We start from the raw sequence: 26716 nt of genomic DNA, 5'->3' as shown, positions 1-26716 counted from the left end.
ATTAAATCAAGTAAAAAAAAATTAAATTCCAATTAAGTAAAATAACATAATGAAAAACCAATTAAATAATTAAATACACTTAAACAATTAAGTCCAAGTAAATAATTAATTAAAAATAACTCAATTAATTCAATTTAATCACCACAATAAAACCATAAAACAATTAATCAAATAAAAAGACAATTAAATCAAAAATGAAATTCTAGAAATAACCTTTTTAAAATTATGGATATTACAGCATTGTCGCCGGGCGGTCACTTCTATCCACCACAAATTTAGTCAAAATTAACTTTGACGTGTGAGGGAAATGGGGACACGTCACCATACACCACGCAAACTGAGGACGGCTTGAAGGTGAAGGAAAATGTGCCGAAAGGGAATGAGAAGCGGCCGGCAAAGCCCCAGCATTGGAGTATCCATCAACAAAACATAAGCACCGCCAATCATTCCGATAAGCGAAACTACCGTTCTTTACTTGAGCCATTTTTTGCAAGAGGGCTTGGCCTGATTTCTTGATTTTCGGCATGGCCATAGGATTCGTAAACAGCCCAGTGGCCCGGACCTGCTTGGGCCGGCCCGGACGGCCCGGACAGTACACCTAATGTTTCCTCTCCCTTTATTTTCTTTCCCTTTCCCCCCTCCAATTTTCCAAACAGTCCTGAACTCGAAGTTATTACTACCCCATATACCTGGAAATTGGAGGGAAGTAAGAGAGTAGAGAGAGGAAGAGAGATGGCAAATCTCTCAAGCCTAGTTCACGAGCTTCGCGAACGCATCGCAGCTTCTTCATCTACACCTCCGAACCATCACGGAGACGACGACGCATTGGAGATCAGATTTCGCGCTGTTCTCCCCAATCTCCTTCACGCTTATGTCGTCCCTTCTTCCAAAGGTCTCTCTCTCTCAAAACCTTTCTCTAACTAATCCATAAGTTTCATAATATGTATGTATATTATATATATATATATATATATATATATCTATCTATCTTTTTCCATGTAATTAATTGGATTGATTGTTTCTATTTTCTTTTGTGGCAGCCAAGGAGAGGGAGGTAATCGCTGTATTGAAGCTCTTGACTCACACTGCCAAGAACTTCCCTGGCGTTTTCTACAATGGCAAGCCCAGTGCGGTCTTACCTGTTATCGGTCGCATTTTGCCCTTCTTTGCAGAACCTGCATTTCGGTGAGTCATTCAAAAAAAAAAAAAAAAAATACTAATTTTTGTGTGTTTATGAATTTGGTGTAAGTTCATTCTTTGAGTTCTTAGTTCCCATGGAAATGTTCATTTTTTTTGACCTGTTTTTAACAACTTGAAAGATGGCCCCCTTATCAATGGGGCTTTAAGTTGTATTGCCTTTTGATCGTGGTGTGTCTTCACGGGCACTAAGGGATTAGGTCTATAATTTAAATTCCAGAGTTTTTAGTTATTTTTCATTTGAATTCCATTATTTTTATAACCATATTTTCAGCATAAATGAGACCATATATATATATATATAATGCAATCAGCTATGAAAGAGAACAAATAAATCTGAAGAAGGGAAAACATGGAGCAAAGTTAAGCTAAAGAATAACTTAAACACCCACAACTCAATCCCAAAGAAAGGGAGAGGTAAAAAGCTGCTACAGACTAAATATATTGATAATACTTAAAAGGCTGTTCATTACAACTTGGAACAACCCTTTTATAAGCGACAAGGGATGCCCTAGCAAAGATATAATCCTAGCCCTTCAAATAAATGTAATCTAAAGGCTAGTATTCTCTCCAGCAGAATAAAGAGCTAAAAATTACAAAACAGGCCTTAAACAGTCACATGACTCACTTAAAAGGCACGTGACTTATAAAATAAAACCAAATGACAATAATATCCTAAGCATGAAATAAAACAGATTAAAGACTTATAAATGACTAAAGACTAAAAACAATCACATAATTGGACTCATCATCAGCTGCCCTCTTTATGGAAACTTGGTCACGTCTTCTTAGAGTGTTCAACTATTTGAAAATAGTCTTCTTCCGCTTGCTCTCCATCAGTCCCTCTAAGTGAGAGAAAACTCGACCTCGAGTTAGCATCATCCTCGCTTGAAGAGTTACCTTGATAAGGAATCAAATGACAAACATTGAACACATCGGATGTCTTGATGTGGCTGGGAAGCTTCAACTTGTATGCATTGTCGTTAATCCTTTGAAGTACTTCGCATGGTCCAATCTTCCTTGCACTCAGCTTGTTATCACCACTTCCAGATATTTTTGCTGCTTGTTATTGCTTTATTCCATTTTTGCTTACAATGTATGTTCAAGCGAGTTTATTTTCCTCAGCTCTATAAAAAAATGAATGTGCTATTTTTCAGTTCTCGACATGGAGTGATATTTGAAACAGTTGGATCCCTTTTATCCTTGCTCCGTACAGGAGATCGAGATGCGTATCGTCAGTTTTTTATGGATTCTATGTTGGCGGTTGAAGGTATGAAACACACACTGCAAAAATTACACATATTATCATCCATGGTAGCCAGTGAAATAGTAATTTTCTTGGATTTACATAAACTGTTCTTGTTTTGGGGGGTGGGGTGGGGGTGGGGGTTGGGGTTGGGATATGCACAAAGTTTTTGAAAAACACATAACAACTTCCTATTACTTTCTTTGGTGATTTTTCCTGTTACTAATGTAACTACTAGCCATGCTTCGACCAACCGGGTAAAGCTAACTTTTTTGTCTTGATACAGATCTTTTGTATGTAGGTTCAGTCTGTGACAAGACAAAGATAACAGAATCAAGCAAAGTGTATTTGAAGTGTTTCTGTAAGTCCTTCACAGGAATATGCGATGAACCTGCTCAGGGTGCTCTTCTCAGTGATCTCCCTGCTTGCAGCAAACCTGCTAATGGCTATGGTGTTTTGATTAACCTCACAGGAAAACAAAGGTGGCAGCCTTTTGCTACTTGGGTCATTAAGCTTATTTGTAAATGTATAACTGAAGGAACTCTGTATGTTGAAGGACTCATCAATGCATCATTTGTTTCGGCTGCATGCACTCTGTTATGCCATGGAGATGCTGATTTGCATATGGTAAGTGGCATATTGACTAAAATTTCCTTCCTTTATCCTGGATTTCTAGTTTATTTAATTTGATGAGCTCACTCAGGATGAATGGCTTTTCTTTTCTTTTTTTTTTTTTTTTTTTTTTTTCAAAAAAAATCAAATCAAAATTTGTGAAGGCATGTTTTGACTTTGCACGTGTCATCGGAGCGGTAATGAATTCTGAAATTGTTCCCAGTGAGAAACTAATTCTTTCTATATCCACTATATTAAGTGAAGAAGAGGAGGGTCTTCCAGTTTTCAGGTAAAACTCCATGTATTTGAAATTCGGTGCTTTTTGTTTTTGTTCTCTCTTTATTAAGCTCTGAGAAATCTAAGGACTGTTACCCAAGGCTCTAATATGTTAAGAGCACACAGTTTAGTTGGACCTAGAGGGGAGTTATTTGTGGATAATTAACTTTTCAATACCGTTGAATAGTTACTACAGTAAACTAGAAACACGTTGTCAGACCGCCCCACACGGTGTAGATATTGTCCGCATTGCACACTTTCTATGCTTATGGTGTCAAAACGTGTCAACACATGTAGGAGGCATCCCCCCTTGTAACTGCCAAGAACTTCCCCCCGGCGATGTGAGACTTCACAATGACCCTCTGTTGGGACCTAGTATCCTCGCTGGTGTGACCCTCATGGGCTTGTGCACACTTCCCCCCACTTCCGGCTGGGGATTGGCTTTGATACCCTCTGTCAGGACCCGTCCCACACTGTGTAGATACTAGATACCATCCGCTTTGCATACTCTCCGTGCTCACAATTTCCAAAATGCATCTACATATGTAGGAGGCATACCTCCTTATAAGTGCCAAGAACTTCTTCCCCCAGGTGATGTGGGACGTCACACACATGATCTTTTTCGTGGAAAACTCTAGAAAGGGAAAAACTAAGGGATCTAGTTCAACCATGAACAATCCACTACGAGAAAGGTATCATACACTAGGTTGACTAGATTATATTCCAAGGATCACCTAGTTATATTTGACACAGATTCACGCCAGGCGATCCTTTACAATCTCTGCTGCTATCAATCAACGAACTCACTCCTCAAGCAATCAGCTCTTTCTTTAGTATTTTGATTTCCAATGGCTAGTCTGGTCGGTTCAATTTGTTCATTACGAATCGCCCATTTAATGCATTATTTAATAGTTTTAATTCCGCTTGTTGTTTTGATTCTCTCAGTCAGATAGAATGGCAGTCTTTGAAAAACCCTAGTTTTGATTCTTGAACCTTTCTCCCTCTAAAAGATATGTAGATTCTCTCAATAATATGTAAAGAGTTAAATACGTTGTGAGAGACACCCTAGACTGACTATAATACCATATTTGTTGCCAATATAGGATTCCATTATGGAATAGGAAAAGAAATCCTTTTAAAATTTTGTTTTGAGAGAGTTTCCATAAATATTTCATGCCGATCGATTGATCAAGATACAAATCGAGAGCCACTGGTATTACTTTGATTGATAGCACTTCGATCGAGTGCCACTGTCCAGGTTTCAAGTGATTGACTTTGTAATCGAAGCTTATTGGACTTCATTAAAAACTATTGTGGAAAATTTTGATCGATTGAACCATTCTGTATTTTGTGAAAAAATTCTTGTTCAAAATTTCATTCAACCTGTTTAAAAAAATTTATGATTCAAATCCTAGTTTTGACGGTCTCTAAGGTCTCAACTTACCTAAACCTAGATATGTGATTGGATTTGAGAGATTTTTAGGGTGTCTTTTGCTGAACTTTATCTCCATTATCTTCTTATTGTTGTAAACTATGTTGATCACTTAGTTTCTCTTATGATGCTAATATTAACCTTAAATTGCAGAAATACGGTTTATGATTCTTCTATGGGTAGTTGCCTTCAAGCACTACACTCTAGTTGTCCTGATGATATTGTCAAGTTGACTGCTGCAGATTTAGTCAATGTTTTTCCTGAATCAGTGCGGAGAACTAAAAGTCCGGACCTTCAGGTAAATTTTTTTGCAAAATTCATTTCTCAAGTTGACAATCAGGTTCATTATTGCAAGGAATTCATTAAATAATTTTGGTAGCTAGTAGCTTGATGAAGTTAATTAATTCCTTAGGAACACAATGACTGATTTTTTTTTTTAATTTTTATTTATTTTCAGGCTGCTTTGTGCAATGCATACATTCGAATTGCTAAATGTTGCCCCCCTCATATCTGGAGGCCAGAATCTCTTATTTATTTGCTTTGTTCCTCGGAGGCCTGTTTCGAATTGATAGATTGCTTTCGAGCTGCTCTATCTATACTAGGTCCTGAAATTGCTGGAGAGGGTACCACTAATGATTGTTGTATGGGTTTATCAACCTCAAGTGATAATAGATATGAGAGCTTAAGGGTTGGAGAAAAAAGACCGGCTGAGGACTTGGGCACTTCTAAGAAAAAACGCCAGAAAGTAGATGAAGACATTTTTGCTTTTAGTTCTAATTTTCAGGATGCAAACAAGCCCATTTGTAAATGTACTTTTGAAAGAAAAAATGAATATGTTGATTGTATGCGTAAATCACTTTTTTCATTTGTTGAATTTCTGAAACCTCTCGGTGGCAAAGCTAATTCACTAAAACCGGAAGTTTCCTTGACAGCTATTAGCATGCTGAGCATTATTTTCTGTATATATCCACAAACAAAACTTTCAGTCGTAATCTTTCGGCATATTCGTGAATGGATCCATTGGATATGTGAGCAGGTAGGTTTTTTTATTTATTTTTTATTATTAGTATTTTTCCTTACTTTTATTTTTATTTTTAAACTGTTCATTACCTTCATTTCCCATCTATTACTGAAGATTACATTTTGCAGGCAAATCAAAGCAGTTCCATATCACTTGATTTATCCATCTTTCTGGAAGCAGTTCACAGCATATTGCTTATGGAAAGTAAGCACATGGACCTAGTCTTCATCAAAAGATTTATCAAGTATTTATTTGGTGGGCTGAGTAGCTTATGGGAAATGGTTTTTGATAATGCTAAGAATAATCACTAGCGAAAAATTTGCAGTTTATCTAGAAGAAACATGGCTTCTTTAAAATTTCTCTGGATGCTATTTTCGGTTAAATAGGCTGGATTTATAAACCTTATTCAAATGGGTAATAATTTAAACTTCCTCGTTTTTACAGCTCATAGAATCTCCTCTCTTTGATTTTACTTCTAGAATCATAAGATTAACAAAAATTTCAATATAAAGATTCCCCTAGCTGTAATTTCTTGCTGTTGTAAATGAATTGAGTTGACTGAATCATTTGAATCTGCTGTTATATTAATTGCTAATTTGTTCTCTGGAAGTTTGTTAGTTTAATCTACTATATTTTCTGCTATGTCTTTTCTGATTTAACTGTATCTTTTTTATTTAGGCCCCCTTCCTATGGAGAATAAGTGTTTCAGAAATGAGGATGGTGCAGATCTTATGCAAATAGTGCTAAAGCTTCCATGGACGCATTGTATTGTTTCTTCTGAATCCCATCCTCCATGGAAGATGAAGTGTCTCTCTATTCAAGTTCTGGCCAAGATTGGACCTACATCACAAAGTGGAAATGGTCTTGAAATATTGGATTTGGGTCTTCATGATGAAGCAGAAGAAGTTAGAATTGAAGCCGTTGCTTCTATGCCAGTGATGGTCTTGTGGTCTGGTTGTGGTATACTGCCTCATGTATTCAAAAGACTTCTGTAAGTGAACAATAGATATCTTTTGTTTATCTGTGCGTGACAATGAAGTTTTATTTGAATGCTTCATTTACAAAATTATATACATGAAGCTGGCATTTATTTTTTCTTTTTGACTTTTTTTTTTTTTTTTGATAAGTAAGAATTTTATAAAAAGCGCTCAAAAGGGGAGCGAATCCCAAGAAAACAAAAGGCCACAAAAGGCCTCAAGCCTTCAAAGAGGCCAAAAAAATAACAATCTCCTCAACAAAACGATAATCCCTCCCTGAGACCCAACAAAAAAGAGTTGAAATAATGGAGAACTTAAGCATAGAAATAGGTTTCTCCTTGCCATCGAAATGTCTCCGACATGTTTAACTTACGTTTCTCTTATTTATTTAATCAAAATGAATAAAGTATATATCTTAATTTGCAAATGGGACCATGAAGAGATGGTTTATTTTTAACAGATTCAAATTAATTGAAACAAGAAAGGGTATATGGAGTAGATTTGAATAAAACATTAACCAAAAGTTGGATTTTGTTCAGATTTGTTCTATGTTATGGAGAATCAGAAAGATCCTTTTCAAGTTTGAATTTCTTCATTTAGAATACTTAGATTAGGTTGAATTAATCAGCATTTAAGTTCAGGATTTAAATTCTAAAATACTTAGATATCTGATGCTGCTATCTGAAAAAAGTGAAATTACTGGTGTGAGAAATATAATTAGTATCTCCAAACATATTGAAAATGTATCATAATGCTTGTCAAATCAATGTAATAAAATGGTGTCAGAACGAAATTTTATTTTTATAAGTTTTGAGCAGTTTGTTGTGTTCACTTAGATTAATACTATGCATACATTATGAAATATATTGAACTCATCTCAAGCAAGCCAGATCTCACTACTCAAGTTTCCCTAAGTGATTTTTTATTTTTTAATTTGGTCCTTAGTGTTGATTCAGCTTTATCTGGGAGCATAACTTTTGTTAATTCATAAACCATCATTATTTTCTCAAAGATTTGAACCATGCTTCTTTTAGTCTTCCTCTTCGTTTTGTCCGTGTATTACCTTCAACTTAACTACGAAGTAGTTGTAAGTTGATGGAAACGAAGCGCTCCGGGTTAAAGGCCCTTAAATGTACGAATTTTGTTCAAATGCAACTCGTTAATTTGGATCAAGTTATGGGTCCTGACTTGTAAATAAGGTAATTATCTAGATCAGATTGGTTTTGTTAACTAATAGATTGACATTTGATCTAGGTGATGTTATTTGATTAAGATAAAACACTGGAAATATTCTAAATTTTCTGTGTGGTTTGTTTCTCTATTGATCGTAACTTGATGGCTGCTGTAATATTTGAATCAGATCATGTTCAATTTCATAAATTACACACTTTCCCAATATCTGATGTTTCTTGAATCCTCATGGATCGAACAGAACTATTGTCACGGATTTCCAATTGTTGATTAACTCAAATTTGGATTAGTATTTATATTGTTATGTTGGAGTGTAAGTTGGATTGGATCATATTTTCACCTTTATCATATCAGATTTCCTATCCAAATGTTTTTGAAGCACCACAGGGATAGAGAAGACAACTGCCCAGTAGTAATAGATAGAGGAAATAAAGGATTTGATAAGCTTTACTCTATATGCAAAAGACAAATTGGAGGCATTCCAGCCAGAAATCTTAGTAGAAACCTCATCTATCAGAGAAGAACAGTGCCCCTTCTTAAGGTTTCTGTCCACCATGGGCAGCCCTAAATAATTGGCATGGCGAGAGCCACTTTTAAATCTCAACAACCTCAGAGTACCCTTCTTTCTAGCTACTGATTTAGAGAAGAAGATCCGACTTTTCTCCTTGCTGACTTTTAAACCAGAAACCTCTTCAAATTGAGCAAAAAGATCTGCTAAATTCTTGGTATTTCTAAGACTGGCTTTCAAGATGATAAAACAAATGTTTCTATACAGGGAGAAGAATATATACAAACTTTATAAGTCAAGGGAGATGAAAACTATAGATTTTAATAGTATTAAGTGCATCAAGAGTGAGATCTAAGGATCTTAGTGAAATATGATGTAATTAGAGAAATGTCAAAAGTAAATTTGAGAAGTTGCTAAATAAAAATCATATTGTATCCTAGGTTTGGTAATCTTAATGGGTTTAGAGAAAATATATATATATTTTTGATAAAGGCGTGGGAGGTAAAAAAATGCATTAAGATGAGAAGAAAAAAGACTGTAGGCTAGATGGCAATTTTCTCTATTGAGGCTTGGGAGTGTTTTATTGATGGGGTAGTGCTTTGGTTAACAAAATTCTTCCATAGGATACTAGTAATTAAGAAAATACTTGATGAGTGGTGTATAAGTATTTAATACTTACCAACGGGCCACTGGCCTAGCGGTATCAGCCTTTCACTTCCCAAAGGGAGGTCCGGGGTTCGAGTCTCAAAAGAGACGTGTGTGTGAGTACCAACTAGGAAAAAAAAAAAAGTACTTAATACTTACATATAAAAATAAAGGGGATGTTCAAAGTTCTACAAATTATCATGATATCGATTTAGTGACTCGTATGATGTAACATTGGGAGAGAAGTGATTAAAAAAACTAGAGCAAGGATAAGTTCTAAGGTAAATAAGGCTAAAACATGAACACATAAAATGTAACTTACGTAGAACTAGAATTACAAGAAGGATGTAGTGAAGATTGAGGGTCAAAAGATAACAAAAGCAAAGTTCTGTAGGCTTCATTAGCACAGAGAGGGAGAACTTGGAGACAATTTTAATCATAGAATTAAAGCAGGATGGTTGTATGGATTAGTGCTTTTGGCATGTTCTATATATCTTGGAAGGTAAATTTTATTAAAGAACTATTAGACCAGCCATACTTTTATGAGACATAATGTTGGGCAATTAAGAAACAATACATTCATAAAATGATGATGTGAAATTCCTAATGTAGAGATAGATGTGTGGCAAAGCTGAAAAGGAATAATTCGAAATGAATATATTCTTGAGATAGATGGAGTAGCACCTACTGGAAATAAAATGAGAAATGATTGATTAAGATGGTTTATCTATGTGCAACAACAACTAGTAACTGCACCAGTTTAGAAAAAGATACATAGTTCTTATTGATTGTAGTACTAGGAGAAGGGGAAGACCAAAACTAATTTAAGTCGAGATAATAAGGAAAGAGAGATAGATGTTGTTAAATAGGGCTGTTACCTTACAGTGAATGAAATGATGAAATAGATTCATGTAGCGGATCCCAAATAGTTCAAAAAAGGCTTTACTGAGTAGAGTTAAGTTGCGTAGATCTCAAACGAATCCGGTTACTTCTCTCTGCTTATCCAATGTAAAATGAAAAAGTTCGAGTTTGAGGCTTGAGTCAATGATCTTGTGAAAGATCACAACAATGACAGGACCTTATCAGTTAGACTTTATTTTTGTGTTTAAAATCCACTAAATAATTTATTAAATCTATTATAATGCATGATTATGTTAAGCCATTATTGGCCCTAATATCTTTTTATCTTTTAAAATAACCATTGACATCCATTTGCTTGTTATAATAGTATTAATCAAGATTTTTATTAATTACTTTTACACTCATCTTATATTTTTATAAAAGTTGGTCAAAAAATAATTTATATAATCAATTAATATGATTATATATTTTTGGGGTAAGTAAATTTACACGCAACATACAGACTCCAGTGATGCTTAGACTCTCCCAAAATTTTAGACTTCGACATTATTCTCCTGCTCTTGCTTCCTCTCCCACTCATGGTACTGCTCTGGTTTCCACTTGGCATGACTTAGCTGCACTCTCGTCACTAATATGTATCACAACTGAACGCCTGTAAGACATGATGAAGCCTCAAATGAGCTTGGTTCAAGAAGCTATTAGAAAAAGCTTGTGATCAAGAACATAGTACTATGTATGGTCTTAGATAAAGTTAAATAAAGAAATATGAATTTGTATTGTCTAGCCATATTAATTCGGACTCTCAAGAATTTATATGTAGAATTGTTCTTGTTTTGTTTAAAAAAATGTGCATGATGTACAGGTCATTATCATGCTTTTATATGTTACAGTAAAGATAAAATGAGAAAACATGTCATGGTATCACAAAAAGGTTGCAATGTGCAGTTAGAACCTCATAAAGAAGTATTCTTTTATGTATTTTGGGTGGGGTTTTAATTTTTATCACCCCACGGGTAACCGAGTTGGCATAAGACCTCTGAGCATGATCTAAAGGTCTTGTGTTCAACTTCTGGAGTTGTCAAGTCTCCGCCTTAATCGATACCCGTGATCTAGGGGGTGATTAGTCTTGCCCCCCTGAAAGGGGTGGGGACACCCTCCGTTGCTTTTTTTATTTTTTATATATAAATTTATTAATTTACAATTACATTTTTTTGGGTTGAGTTTTTGGTTTGGATGGACTGGTGGAGGTACTAACCAACACTGATTATGGCCATTTTTTTTTTTTTTTTTTTTTCATGCTATTAATGCATGATGGCTTTATAGAATCTAGCTGGTAACTAAGTGAGGTGCTCTGTGAATGGAATGCAATTGTTAGATTTAATTGTGGCCCTTGAATCTATTCCTTCTAAATGTTTCCTGTTTCTGAATCTCAGATTCCTTGGGAAAGAGAAGAACGAGCAAGTTAAGAAAGTTATTCCTCTATCTCTTGGTTATTTGGCATGCCTTAGCGCATCTTGTAGTGGTGTTGCTGATCATTCAGAAACTGAATGCAAACTATTCTTGAAGAAGGGGAATGAGAAAGACAATTGGTCAGTAGATAATCTATTGCGAGGGTTCTGGTGCTCGAAGTGTGACAGAAGAGTTGTGCACAATCATGAGTTACATTCTGCAGTTTTGCATCCACCTGAGAATTGTGCGATAGAATTTGGCTTGGACTGTGATTTTATCCATCTACAGTCTCTCTTTTTTGAGCTTCTTTCAGATGAGTCGTCTGAAGAGGTTCAAGTTGCTTGTGCTGGCATAATTCGTAGGATCCTTATGCATGTGACTGCAGATAATCTGCTTCAAACAAGATCTCGATGGATTAAATGTGTTGAAGCATTACTTCTTCACAGAAAGAAGGCTGTGAGAGAAGCATTTAGCACACAGATCAGTTTTTTCCTTGAGGAGCCTATTTTAAACTGTTTATTTTTGGATAGGGAGGTATCAAATAAAACCAAAGAACAAAGGTTCTTGGACAAAATAAAACATTCTCTGGCAGCAGCTGATGATCCTGAAATTTTCGAGACACTTTTGGAGTCCACAGCAGAAATAATGATTGCATTTGATATCTACAGTCAATCTTTTTTATTATCTCTTATTTTGTTGGTTGATCAACTTGATAATCCACATGTGATTGTGAGAATGACTGCGTCAAGGTTAATACATAGATCCTGCTACTTCCATCTTAAAGGAGGATTTGGACTAATCCTTTCAAGAGTTGTTCAAATTCGGAATGAACTGTATGATTATCTATCTTTGAGGCTTCTAACCCGTCCTAACATGGTCAGAGAGTTTGCAGAGTCTCTTCTTGGTGTTGAAACGGAAGAACTTGTCAAGAAAATGATTCCTGTTGTTCTTCCAAAGCTCGTGGTCACTCAGCAGGATAATGATCAAGCAGTTGCCACCTTGTATGAGTTGGCAAAGCGTTTGAACACAGATATGGTGCAACTGATTGTTACTTGCCTGCCTAAAGTGCTTGCTTTTGCTCTCTATCAAACTGATGGCCGAGAGTTACTCTCTGCTTTGCAGTTTTACCATGCACAGACTGGGTCTGACAACCAAGAAATTTTTGCTGCTGCATTGCCTGCACTTTTGGATGAACTTGTGTGTTTTATTGATGAAGGTGACTCTGATGAGGCGAACAAAAGGTACAATTGATATGGACATTGTTCTAATTTATTATTATATGAAACTAAGTGTGCTTTGTCTATGTATTTGCCTTGGTCTTTTGACGCTGAAACATTCATGCCTGGATCATATATATGGACTCGCTATTTTTTAAATGTGTTATAAAAATTTCAGCTTTTGCTTTAAGGTTTTTTGGCTCCCTTTGCAAATTCCTTTTCCAGTTCAGTTGATAAACCAGGGCCTCTTGCTTTAGCTGAAAATTCATGATTTATTTTATGTTATTAACTGCTTATATAGTGTGAAAATGGGGATCAAGTCAGTTATTGCCTTTTACTTTCTGATTACAGGTTAGCGAGGGTACCTCGGATGATAAAAGAAGTTGCAAGAATTCTTACTGGCACTGAAGATCTCCCGGTCTTCTTGAGGAATCATTTTGTTGGTCTTCTTAACAGTATTGATAGAAAAATGCTGCATGTGGAGGATCTGTCACTTCAGAAACAAGCCATGAAACGTATAGAGATGCTGATCAATATGATGGGCTCTTACCTTAGCACTTATGTACCAAAACTTATGGTTCTTCTTATGCATGCTATTGATAAGGAATCACTCCAGGGTGAGGGTCTCTCTGTGTTGCGTTTTTTCATTAAGCAATTAGTTAAAGTGTCACCATCTAGCACTAAACATGTAATATCTCAAGTTTTTGCTGCTCTTATTCCTTTGTTGGAGAGAGACAAAGAAAATTCTTCCTCAAATTTAAATAAAATTGTGGAGATCTTGGAAGAACTTGTGTTTGAGAACAGGGATATCCTAAAGCAGCATATCCATGAGTTTCCTCCTTTGCCCAGCATTCCTTCCCTTTCAGAAGTGAACAGTGTGATCCAGGAAGCACGTGGATCAATGACTTTGAAGGACCAAATGCGAGATACTGTTGATGGGTTAAATCATGAGAATCTGAATGTTAGATATATGGTAGCTTGCGAGCTCAGGAAACTGCTGAACGTTAGAAGGGATGATATCACATCTGTGGTCACGGGGGAAGTTGGTTCAGATATGGAAGTCTTGAGCTCTTTGGCTACATCCTTGCTTAGAGGTTGTGCAGAAGAATCAAGGACTTTAGTTGGACAGCGACTGAAGTTGGTTTGTGCTGATTGTCTTGGAGCACTTGGTGCAGTTGACCCTGCTAAAGTAAAGGGTTTCTCAAGCCAGCGCTTTAAAATTGCTTGTTCAGATGATGATCTAATCTTTGAGTTGATCCACAAACACCTGGCCAGGGCTTTTAGAGCTGCACCTGACACCATTATCCAAGACTCAGCTGCATTGGCCATACAGGAGCTGCTAAAAATTGCTGGTTGTGGGGGATCATTGGATGAAAATGTTACAGCTTCTATGTCAGAGACATGGAAGAACAAACAACCTCCAAATGTCTCTTCTGGGATCAAGTGCATAGACAATTGCAATGGAATGAATGGGAGGGGTCAGAGATTGTGGGATCGTTTCTCTAATTATGTCAAAGAGATAATTGCCCCTTGCTTAACCTCAAGATTTCAGCTTCCAAATGTGGCAGATTCTGCATCTGCTGGTCCTATTTATCGGCCTTCTATGTCATTTAGGAGGTGGATATTTTTCTGGATAAAGAAATTGACTGTCCATGCAACGGGTTCTCGTGTGGGCATTTTTAATGCTTGTCGAGGTATAGTGCGTCATGATATGCAAACAGCAATATATCTGCTGCCATATTTGGTTCTCAATGCCGTCTGTCATGGTACTGAGGAGGCACGCCATGGCATCACAGAGGAGATCCTATCCGTTCTTGATGCTGCAGCATCTGAGGGTTCTGCAGCAGTAAATAGCGTTGTAAGTTCTGGTCAGGGTGAAGTTTGTATTCAAGCTGTGTTCACTCTGCTTGATAATCTTGGTCAATGGGTGGATGATGTTGAACAAGAAATTGCTCTTTCCCAGTCTCTTCAACTCTCAAACTCGAAGCAACCAGTTTCCAAGTTAAAAGATCAGAATACAAATTCTTCAATGGATTCAGAACAACTCCTTTTGCAATGCAAATATGTTTCGGAGCTTTTGACTGCAATTCCTAAGGTGACTCTTGCTAGGGCCTCCTTCAGGTGTCAAGCTTATGCTAGGTCCTTGTTGTACTTTGAATCTCGGGTGCTGGAAAAGTCAGGATCTTTCAACCCAGCAGCTGAGAGGAGTGGCATATTTGAAGATGAAGATGTCTCGTTTCTAATGGAAATATACAGCGGTTTGGATGAGCCTGATGGCTTATCTGGTTTGGCATGTCTGCGTAAATCTAAAAGCTTGCAAGATCAGATTTTGATAAACAAGAAAGCAGGAAACTGGGCGGAAGTTTTGACTTCTTGTGAGCAGGCTTTACAGATGGAACCCACGTCAATTCAGGGGCATTCAGATGTTCTTAACTGTCTGCTTAACATGTGCCATTTACAGGCCATGGTTACTCATGTAGATGGACTAATTTCTAGGATTCCTCAGTACAAGAAAACGTGGTGTATGCAAGGTGTTCAGGCTGCGTGGAGGCTTGGCAGGTGGGACTTGATGGATGAGTATCTTAATGGGGCTGATGAAGAAGGTTTACTTTGTAGCAGCTCTGAGAGTAATGCTTCCTTTGACATGGATGTTGCAAAGATACTGCAGGCTATGATGAAGAAAGACCAATTCTCTGTTGCTGAAAAAATTGCATTGTCCAAACAAAGTCTGATTGCTCCTTTGGCTGCTGCTGGCATGGATTCCTACACACGGGCTTACCCATTTGTTGTAAAGCTTCACATGCTACGGGAGCTAGAAGACTTCCATGCTCTCCTTGCCGGTGAGTCTTTCTTGAAGAAATCATTCTGTCTGCATGAATCGGAATTCTCAAAAATGGTGGAAAACTGGGAAAATAGGCTCAGATTTACACAACCATCGCTCTGGGCGAGGGAGCCACTTTTGGCTTTTCGAAGACTTGTTTTTGGTGCTAGTGGTCTCAGGGCTCAAGTTGCCAACTGCTGGCTACAATATGCAAAACTCTGTCGTTCGGCTGGTCATTACGAAACTGCAAACCGCGCAATACTAGAAGCCAAGGGTTCAGGTGGTTCTAATGTTCACATGGAAAAGGCTAAGCTTTTGTGGAGCACTAGGCGTTCTGATGGTGCCATTGCAGAGCTGCAACAAACTCTCCTTAACATGCCTGTGGAGGTCATAGGCTCTGCTGCAATATCATCAATCACCAGCCTTTCATTGGTTCCACTGAACCCGCAACCTTTACTCGCTGATACCCAGACTCTAAATGAGAATCGAGATATTGCAAAAGCCCTCCTCCTATACTCGAGGTGGATCCATTACACTGGCCAGAAGCAGAAGGAAGATGTAATAACTCTTTATTCTAGGGTGAGGGAACTGCAGCCCAAGTGGGAGAAAGGATACTTTTATATGGCTAAGTATTGTGATGAAGTATTTGCTGATGCCAGGAAACGGCAGGAAGAGAATCCTGAGCTAGGTAGCCTAGGTTGCAGGATGATCCCATCGACTTCTGCTACTGTTGTTTCTACAAGTTTAAGTAGTGAAAAGCATTGGTGGTCCTACCTTCCTGATGTATTGTTATTTTATGCAAAAGGTCTTCATAGGGGCCATAAGAATCTCTTCCAAGCCCTTCCAAGGTTGTTAACCCTGTGGTTTGAATTTGGCAGCTTTTATCAAAGAAGTGGTTTGTCATCCAATAAAGATATGAAGAATGTTCAAGGAAAGGTAATAATTTCACTTTTGAGATATATATATTTAAATTTTTTTTTTAATGCATATCAAGAAAATTGTAGTTTTTTATTGCCTCCATCTTTTGTACTTTTTTTTTAATACTGTTTTCACCTTTTTATCTTTGCAGGTACTGAGCATCATGCGAGGATGTTTAAAGGATCTGCCCACCTATCAGTGGTTAACTGTCTTGCCTCAATTGGTTTCTAGAATTTGCCATCAAAATGTTGAAATTGTTCGGTTGGTCAAATGCATCATTACCTCTGTTCTCCGGCAATACCCCCAGCAAGCCCTTTGGATTATGGCAGCAGTTTCAAAATCCACAGTTCCTTCAAGGAGGGAGGCTGCTGCAGAAATCATATCAGCTGCACGAAGAGAGTCCAACCAGGGAATCAGTGGCAACAATCAGTTTGTTCAATTTGCTACGGTGATTGATCATCTAATTAAGTTGTGCTTCCATGGGGGCCACTCAAAGGCAAGGACAATCAATCTCTCAACTGAATTTAGTGCATTGAAGAGGATGATGCCGCTGGATATCATAATGCCCATCCAACAATCCCTCACTGTTAATCTACCTACCTATGATGTGAATCTGACTGACTTGCTTCCATCTGATATCTTTTTAACCACAGATCTTCCTACAATAATAGGAATCACAGATGAGGCTGAGATTCTTTCATCTCTTCAGCGACCAAAGAAGGTAAGCTTTGTATGATCGGTGCTTGGAATCAGTCTGCTTCAATATGCGTTTTCTTCAGATATGTTTCTAAAAATTAGTTCTTCCTGTAATTCATTATTTGTTTGTTCAATGAGTTCAAAGTTATAACTTAAAACGCACCCTAAAATGGTGTGGAGTGACATAAATTTTCTTATATGAATGGGCATACCTATTCTTCATATATACTGAATTGATATGAAAATTATGACCCAGAGAGGCAAAAATCCATAATCCTAGCATGCACAAAAAGAAGTGACAATTCTACACATGCTGGACCTTTATGCTGTCATTGATCTGATAAGATAGTTGTAAGAGTTCAGATACTTTCTAAACTTTATGTTTTTAAAGTACAATTGTTTTGATTTTGAGTCATAGACCTCTTTGGAAGGCCTATTGAATCACGAGTCTCATCCTTTATGCACTTGTTTGTGTATCCTGATAGTATTTGAAGATGGTACCATCCATCGTGTTTGTAACAAATTTCCACTATTTTGGTGTTTTACAGGTCGTTCTTTTGGGCAGTGATGGCATCGAACGCCCATTCCTCTGCAAACCCAAGGATGACCTCAGGAAAGATGCGCGCATGATGGAATTCAATGCAATGATAAACCGTTTGTTATCCAAATGTCCAGAAAGTCGCAGGAGGAAACTTTATATTCGCACATTTGCAGTGATTCCTCTAACAGAGGACTGTGGTATGGTAGAATGGGTGCCCCACACTCGAGGTCTTCGACATATACTTCAAGACATTTATATAAGTTGTGGGAAATTTGACAGGCAGAAGACAAATCCTCTAATCAAGCGAATTTACGATCAATGCCAAGGTAAAATTCCAGAAGATGAGTTGCTGAAGAACAAAATCCTTCCAATGTTCCCTCCTGCTTTCCACAAATGGTTCTTAAACACGTTTTCAGAACCAGCTGCTTGGTTTAGGGCTCGAGTCGCCTATGCACACACTACTGCAGTTTGGTCAATGGTAGGACACATTGTGGGCCTTGGAGATCGGCATGGTGAGAATATCCTTTTTGATTCTACCACAGGTGACTGTGTTCATGTTGATTTTAGTTGCTTATTCGACAAAGGTTTGCAGTTGGAGAAACCTGAACTAGTGCCTTTCAGGCTAACCCAGGTAAGAAAACACGTGGATGTATATGTCTTGAGCTCTGACCAAAACCCTCTATAGTTATTAACAAGTCTTGACTTAAGCAATTTGCTTAATTTAATCATATGCTACGAAATTTTGTGGTGCAATTTGGCAGTCTGACATAAATATTGTTACCATGATGCAAATAAGTATTCGAATTCCAACCCCAAGGGGGTGGAAGAGTTAGTTAAGGTGCACTTATAAGGTGGAGTTGTTGAGTTTGATTATTTTTCCTTGAGGTCAACCTCATAGGAATTTCAGTGGACTAAAATTGGCCTGTGGCATTGCGGCCTGCAACGTGTCCAGAGGGGATCAATCTTTCCCATAGGGGTGGGGATGCCCTTCTAGTTTCAGGGGGGAAAAAAGAAGAGGAAGAACTCAAATTCATTGATTACACTGAAAAATAATTTAGTCTTTTTAAAGGCATTCTGTTCTCTCACTTGAGTGCTTTTTAAGTGTTTTCAATTTGTTCATGATATTTTCTGTCAGATTTCCTAATTATATAGATTCCTTTTGCTAATATTTCTTGAATTCCTAATTCTTTTGGGACTTGCAGAACATGATTGATGGCTTGGGTATTACTGGATATGAGGGCATCTTCTTAAAGGTCTGTGAGATTACGCTTTCAATTCTCAGGGCTCACAGGGAGACTTTAATGAGTGTTCTTGAAACTTTCATCCATGACCCCCTTGTGGAATGGACTAAATCTCACAAGTCCAGTGGAGTAGAAGTTCAGAACCCCCACGCACAGGTTTAAGTCTCAATTTTTCTCCTTTTTCATGTTTTAAGAAGTTTAATGAAGTTAGCGCTTCAAGCCTTAAAGTAAAAATTGTCCCTGGTCAACTTTTAAGGCCTTCTAAGTAAAAAAAAATTGTGTGGCTTGGCTGAATTGACAAGCTTTCTTTGGAGCAAACTACTAGTTTGTTGTGATTGGGTCGACAATTAATTGGCCACATTCTGGAATTTGTCTGAATCCAGAAGTATCCACAAGGACTTTATGTCGACACTGTGTACTAAACCAACAAATTTCGTTTACATCAATTATGTTGCTAAGATTATGGGTGATGTGACAGTAGTCACTGGTTCCACTTGCCCTAAATTACCTGATTCTTGATTTTGTGAAATTGGTTTAAACAGATCAATTTGTGGGACACTCTTCATCTTCTTTTTAATTTATTATTTTTTTATTTTTTAAAGAATAACCTTGTTGAATGCTGTGTCTGGAAACTGCAGCGAGCCATAAGTAATATTGAAGCACGGCTGGAGGGAGTTGTTGTTGGTGTTGGGGCAGCACCATCTTTGCCTCTTGCTGTAGAAGGGCAGGCACGTCGCTTGATTGCCGAAGCAGTTTCACACAAAAACCTTGGGAAGATGTATATATGGTGGATGCCTTGGTTTTAGGAGTAACAATCTGGTTTTGCATTTGCTGAGTCTGGTGACCTGACATTTCTTTTGATTGATTGAGTAATTATAGTATTTGCTGAGTCAGAGTAACAGTAGCCAATATCTATAAGTGGAGCCTTGTAGGTCGTATCGAACCACCAATATCCAAGCTGGAGGTTCTTGCAGTTAAGAACTCGACAGCTTTTTGTTCATGAACAGCTGCATTGCCTTCTTCTAAGAGAGGATGGAAGTGCAGGTATGTTGAGGTTGTGTATAATGTTAGACCTGTAAATACCTTTCTTGATTTTTTTTTAAGTCTATTATTTGTTACAAGTGTTTAAGTTAATTTTTTGTTGGGTGTTCCTAATAGGTCGTTGCCAAAAGCTTTGCAGTAAGAAACAACTTGAACAATTCAATTATTTGGTATTCCTCCACTCATTATGTTTATGGTTTCTTTATGTTGTTTTTCAAATGGCTATATTCACCATCATTGTCTTCCTCTCTGCATTTGGGGAATCTCCTGCTGAAAGAACTTTGGCTAAATCACTCAAGTTGCGTCAGAGTACATTGTGCTCTAGTCAAGTAGGGGGAAAAACATCGGTAAACTTGATATGAACATGTAGGGGTGCAAGTTAGGCAGGTCCAAACCCAACCCAACCTTGGGCCAACCCGCCCCAACACAATTGTGGGTTAAGATTGTCAACCGGGACCCAACAATTTTTGGAGTTTTCGGGTTGGCCCGCAATTTTAATTTTTATTCCAAACCCGATGCCATACAAGGCCGCCTCCAACCAATCAATGCAGTCATTAATTACAGTTTTCTTGATCTCCTTCTTATCTCCATTTGTCCATTTTAATTCTTCAGACCCATTCATCTCCTTCCTCATTACTCCATCTCCAAAGTCCATTCTCTCTCCTTTCTCTCTCCATTCACCCATTGCCTAATCAAACATGAAAAATAAAAACAAAAAAATCTTTCATATGTAGAACCAAACCCACAAAAGTGGAAATAATAACCAGTACCTCCAAGAAACCAGAAAGATTCCATAAATAAAGAGGAAAGTTGAATACCACCACCACCAAGTCACCAACAAACCCTTTTGTCTATCTCTTATCTCAAGAGAGAATTTTTTGAACCCAAAACTTGAAAAGGAGATACTTCCCAAACCCAAACCCAAACCCTAAATTTTCCACCACATTCCCAGAAACCCTAAGAAAAGTAGACTCAAAAGAGGAGAAAAATCATTTTTTATTTTTTTTAATACAAATGAACCAAATGTCCCACATTGACAGCATCCCATCAACCCCAGGCAAGTTCAAGAAGGAGAAATCTCCACACATTCACAAGCTTAGATGATCGGCGGTGGTGAGAGCGCGATGGCGGTAGCAGCGGTGGTGAGAGCAAGGGGCGGCAATGGATTCTCAGTGGAATGAAGAAAAAGAGAAGTTCATTTAGGGTTATCTGGAGAGTTCATTTAATCTGAAATTTTAAAATAAAAGTAAATAAATATTATAATATGAAAATCGGGTTCGGGTTAGAATCTTTCTAACCGGAGTCCAACCCCAAATGGGCTTGGGTTGAAAAAATTCAACCCGAGCCAAACCCGAATTGATGAAATAACAAGTCCAGGCCTGAAAAATCTCGGGCCGGTTTGAACCCGTCCAACTTGCACCCCCATGAACACAACATGTATTTTTGTACAAATAGTTGATTTCTATCATTACCTGTAGGTTGTTTGGATAACAAATTGTAAATCTAAAGCTTTCCGCTTTATAAATTTACAATTAGATTGATATCATTACCTTCCGATATAAGTTAAATCTTCCTGATTTGCTTAAAAGAGTGTTGCATATGCATAAATAGTGAAAAGAGAGTACGAATGGCAGTTCTTCTCTATTGTGGACAAAAAGGACAAAACATTATTAGAAATAAAGAGCAACAAGTACGTAGGATGATAAATATGGATTAGGTCTGTTGGCCTTTTTTAATACAATTTATATCAGTTTATATCTTTGGCTTAACAGGTATTTTACTAGTCCAATCTAGAACGGAGTCGCCTAATCTGCGTGTCTGGAGCAGTCATCTGGCTTTAAATCACAATCTTATGAATTTAGAGTGGATCCTATAGGAATTTGCAGATTGATAATTAGTGAAGCATGGATAGGACATCTTCAGAACACGAATCTTACATTCTCCCTTTTAATGAATGTTTCATGCACTTCCACCAAGTTATATGGACTCGAGGGCATCAGGCAACGACCCATAATTGAAGCAATCAAGATTTTTGCCTAGGAGGTACAGACAATTCTCTTAGGGTTCCGTGGCAGACACTCGTGGGACGCGGCTTGGATAGTGGGATACGGCTCAGACACGCGTCCATCACAATTTTAGTGTCCTAGAACTTGATTTTTTTTTTCTTTTTCTTGTTGGTCATGTCTTGGAAAATGGTATGGGCACATTTGAGACACTTTCAAGACACTGCAAGGTAGTTTTGTAATTATTTTTCTTAAAAAATGTGAATCCAATGCAATTTTACAATATATTATAAGTTAATTACAAAAATAATATAAAATTTTAGAAAATAAAATAAATTTGAATTCTTAACCCTCTCCAAATTTGTGATTTCATTCATGATAAGGATAAAATGAGAAAAAATTATGTTATTATTTTTGACGTATTCCTGCCATATCTGTGTCCTTTTTCTTTTTCTTTTTTTTAAGATTTTCCGTATCCCCATATTCGTATCTTATCGTACCCGTATCTCATGCTCGTATCTGTGCTTCTTAGATATTTCATATTTGCAATTGTTGCTTTCTAGAAAGGTTGATACTAAGAATTAGCAAATATTGAGAACATAGTTTACCGTTGTATCACTTGACATGGTATTCTCATCTCTTTCTTTTTTAACCTCTGGCTCATGATGTCATCCAAATATGCCCTTCCTTTTTGTATGAAAATTCTTTTATATATTCTCATCATCATCATCGTCGTCCTTGCCTGAATCCCATACGAATGGGGTCAGAAATGAATTATCTTTTTACATTATATTCTATTGCAAGCTTTTGTACAGTATTGTATGAGTTGTCACACGTGTACAGTCAGTATTATTTGAGTTGTCACCTACCCCTCATTACCATATATAGAATTACTATATATAGGGTTTACTTGTTCTCCACTCACCTACTCCCGTAGCTTCTCCTAGATAAACACCATTGTATTATTGTATTACCGACTCAATAACATATACGTTTCATAAACTCTCTCTCTCTCTCTTTCAACACAAGCTATATCTCCTCTAATTAACTTTCTAAAATCATTTCTAATAATTTCATCCCATGTCAATTTCAGGCACTCTCTCCACCTACCCTCCCTGCAAATTAACCTTCTTCTTCTCACTAGTGCATCTATAGGTCTTTTATGTATGTGTCCATACCACCTAAGTCTACTACTCTCATTAATCTTATCACTAATAAGTGTCATGCTTAATTTCTCCCTCACATTTTGGTTTGTAACTCCATCTCTTCTAGTGACTCCTATCATATATCTTAATGTCCTCATTTCCGGTACGTGAATTCGTTATTCGTGCTTCTTTTTCAAAGCCCAACACTCTGTACCATATAAAATAGTTAGCCTAATAACTGTTGTTTAAAATTTTCCTTCAAGTTTATATAACATTCGTTTATCACACAAAACGCCACTAGCTTGCCTCCATTTTTTGTCCAACTTGTGCCAATTCTACTAGTTATATCACCATTTTATCTCACCATCCTCTTGCATAAATGACATTAGATTCCAAAAGTGTGCACTTTGGATAGTTCTTTGATTTTGAAGTGTAATCATTACCTCATCTAAATTTGCATTCCATATATTCAGTTTTAGTTCTACTAACCCTTAACCTTTTTGATTCTAACCATGGTTATCAAAATCGCGATTCTGAGTCGTAGAATCAATTCTACGACTCAAAACTCAAAATCGAGTCAAATCGTAGCAGAATCGCTCAATTGGTAGAATCGGGGGTAGAATCGGTAGAATCGGGGATAGAATCGTAGAATCGGAGGTAGAATCGTACGATTCTACACGATTCTACAAAATTTGTTGTTTGGGTTGGGCTTTTTTTATTTTTTGGTTGGCTTCTTCTGGGCTACAAAATAAAAGAGGCCTGGCCCAAGTATAGTATACAAAGTTAAATATTTATTCTATAAAATATAAATTATTTTTCATTATTGGCAGAAAAAGAAATATATATATATATGTATATATATCAATTATTTTTACCATACATGTCGATGTTCCATAATATATTTTTGTGTTTAATTATAAAAAATTAAAATGATCTATTATATCTCAAGGATGCAAACTCGTGACTAACACATTTAGGCAAATTTTGGTTTCATGATCAATATTTTCATTTGACCAATTTTTTTTTTTTTTTGAAGACTTATCATATATATTAAAAATTAAAAATAATTTAAAAGCTTAAAAGACTTGCCGGATATGCTAACCAAGGTATAATATTGTAGTCTAAACTAATAATATAATGAGATCTGAGATCGAGTTAGCACGTGGTTCATTAATTTTGTTGTGCTAACTCTTGATTAATTTCATACTTGTGACTAATAAGGTCACATACATCGTAACACTTGGATTGGTGGACAAAAAGGTCTTTTTATTTCTTCAGTTTTCGAAAAGAACAAAAAAAAAAAAAAAAAAGAAAAAAAAGTGGAAATTGCAGAGTTCAAAAAAAAAAAAAAAAAAAAAAAATTTCCTTTTGATATGTAATTTTAGTTTCTAACTTTGAAGATGGATGAGTTAAGATTTGAGATTTGTAAACTCATGTTATTTTGAGCTACATTCTTTTTTATTTATATTCAGATTTTGAAATATTGTTAGGATTTGAGATTTGTGAACTCATGGATATGTAATATTTTGTGTTTTAGCCTCATTTTTGTTATATTTTACAGATCTTATTGTTTAAGAAGTTAGTTTCAATTGGTTTTTCACAATTTGGTAGAATCTTACGATTCAAGATCCGATTCTACGATTCCGATTCTACGGAGCCCAAAACGATTCTGCGTAGAATCCCGATTTTAACAACCTTGATTCTAACACGTTTCTCCACCTTTCTACTGAGTTTTCTTTAGAAGTGTTTTATAGTACTATGTCATAGGCAAACAACATGCACCAAGGAAAATTATATCTAAAGGATTTTTTTTTTTTGCAAAGCCTACCAAATTATATCTCTCAGCACCATATCGTTGCTTTCTTTAGGTCTATAAAGACTATATGTGGATCCTTTTGCTTTCTCCTACATTCTTCAACTAATTGTCTTAACAAGTAAATAGCTTTCATTGTGGATATCTTCTTTTATATATTCTAAAATCCATTAAATACATGGTAGTTTATGATTAAATACTATAATTAGTTATAATACTTACATATCGTAACATATATTTATTGATATTTAAAATTTAGACATACAGGTTTTAAAGACCTGCGCTCTGAAAATGCTATCACTCCTTATAAATTTTAGTTTTTGTTGCTATCATTCATTATTGTGTCTCCTACTGAAAAAACTGAAGGTATTCTATCGTGTATGGTGCTGATTTACCTCATAAGATCCACTTATTTTCATCTGTCAGCTTCTTTAACATTATCATTGCCCTCTTAAGCTTTTTGGATGCACTGTTATTTAGGATCCATCATACAGTTGCTGTATGTTTCTTAGCAGTTAATATGGTAAACTATCTTTTATTTTGCAGGTCAATGGTATTCATAGAATGTGGTGTGCTTTCCTCTGCTGATTGATATAAAAGCAGATGTAGAAAATTTTACCAGATGGTAAATTTTGTGTTGGCATTGTCATGGGGGTTATTTGGCTTTTCTGGCAGGCATTATAATGTGATTGGGAACTTTAAGATGCTCCTTGTGGTGTTTATGCATGGAAACACCTGCTAAGTACTGTCAACATTACTGACTACACGGGTGATCTTTGTGAGGATGGAGCTCAAGGAAGAATATTGACTTTGAACTTGTGTTTGTGATTTCATGCACATCTAGTCAAATAAAGTTTTTGCTAATGGGTGTTTTGGGGCCTATGTATTTGTTGTTCAAGTCAGATGATGGTGGAAGAGTTCAGGACCTTTGATACTGCCTGCTACATGCATGAGAAGATCATATAGAGAAACCCAAGCCCATTGATACTACCATACTTTCATTGGCAGCACATGGCCCATGGGAGATGCAGTTTAAATCGTTTTTTGACAAATACTTTGTCTGCAAAGGGCATTCTGATATTATTCCATCTTCCCCACTGCAGGCGCCTTTTTGACATACTACCTGCCACTAAGAGGTTAGTGTTTTATCAGTTAAGTTAGTATTTATATGTCATAGAGATGAACTGTAATCAGCACCATAAAAAAAAAAAAATAAATAAATAAAAAAAAATAAAAATAAATAAATGATTTGCTTTGTTACCCTTTGTCACTAAAATCATTTGTCCAAAAAAATCATTGATCATGGCCGCTTCTATGATAAAATTTTTGGATACCCATAATCATCTGAACAGATTTGGATATTGTTTTTTTTTTTTTTTTTTTTTTGGGGGTTGGGTGGCCGCATTTAGCAAAATTTCATATCTCTCATTTTCTGAAGGAAGTTTCTTACTGCACTATTTAATTTTGAAGTCCCATTATTTGTCCATTTGCAGGAAACCCTCTTATTTATTGCGGCTAATTTCTCCCAATTGCCAATCTCTGATTCCGTGGCGATGCAACTAGAGCATGCTATCTTCTTGTTCAAGTAGCAATCCAGGATGCAGGGAGGATATCAGTTGTCTAAATTGCTTGCACAGGAAAAGTTAGTAACAATAACACTTGGAATGTTGTTATTGTTCTCTCTTCCTCTCTTTTTTGTGTGACCGGTTCCTTTTGTATGGTAAACAAGAGCTCTCAGAATGTTAAATTGTACTATGTCAAATCATTTCAACTGATTAACTTGCAATGTTCAAATAGACAATGACTTGTGGTATCACCTTAGAGTGACATAATGGTGAAATGCTGTTTTTCCCTTTCCTTACAGT

The 26716-nt window shown here is 36.6% G+C and overlaps 1 protein-coding gene across 3 annotated transcripts; it reads left to right on the top strand.

Annotated features, from left to right (window-relative positions):
• Nucleotides 1–320: 320 nt before the first annotated feature.
• On the top strand, nt 321–26716 carry LOC132300712 (serine/threonine-protein kinase ATR). Of its 3 annotated transcripts, XM_059797914.1 has the most exons (19): nt 321–892; nt 1041–1185; nt 2355–2467; nt 2730–3070; nt 3220–3344; nt 4917–5061; nt 5221–5799; nt 5913–5988; nt 6463–6775; nt 11400–12656; nt 12984–16389; nt 16523–17092; nt 17616–18239; nt 18811–19005; nt 19488–19689; nt 19782–19893; nt 20008–20060; nt 25398–25987; nt 26345–26716. In XM_059797914.1, exons 1-15 carry the CDS (start codon nt 733–735, stop codon nt 19653–19655), a joined length of 8217 nt encoding a protein of 2738 aa, XP_059653897.1. In that variant the 5' UTR covers nt 321–732; the 3' UTR covers nt 19656–19689; nt 19782–19893; nt 20008–20060; nt 25398–25987; nt 26345–26716. The 3 variants fall into 3 exon arrangements, with proteins under 3 accessions (XP_059653897.1, XP_059653895.1, XP_059653896.1); XM_059797912.1 differs by having other exon boundaries at nt 19488–19893; XM_059797913.1 differs by lacking the exon at nt 20008–20060 and having other exon boundaries at nt 19488–19893.

Source organism: Cornus florida, unplaced genomic scaffold (genome assembly GCF_030987335.1).
Source record: "Cornus florida cultivar Cherokee Brave unplaced genomic scaffold, ASM3098733v1 CherokeeBrave_3.0.0_Hap2_Chr03, whole genome shotgun sequence".
Taxonomy (NCBI): Eukaryota; Viridiplantae; Streptophyta; class Magnoliopsida; order Cornales; family Cornaceae; genus Cornus; species Cornus florida.
This window is presented reverse-complemented; position numbering and strand designations above follow the sequence as displayed.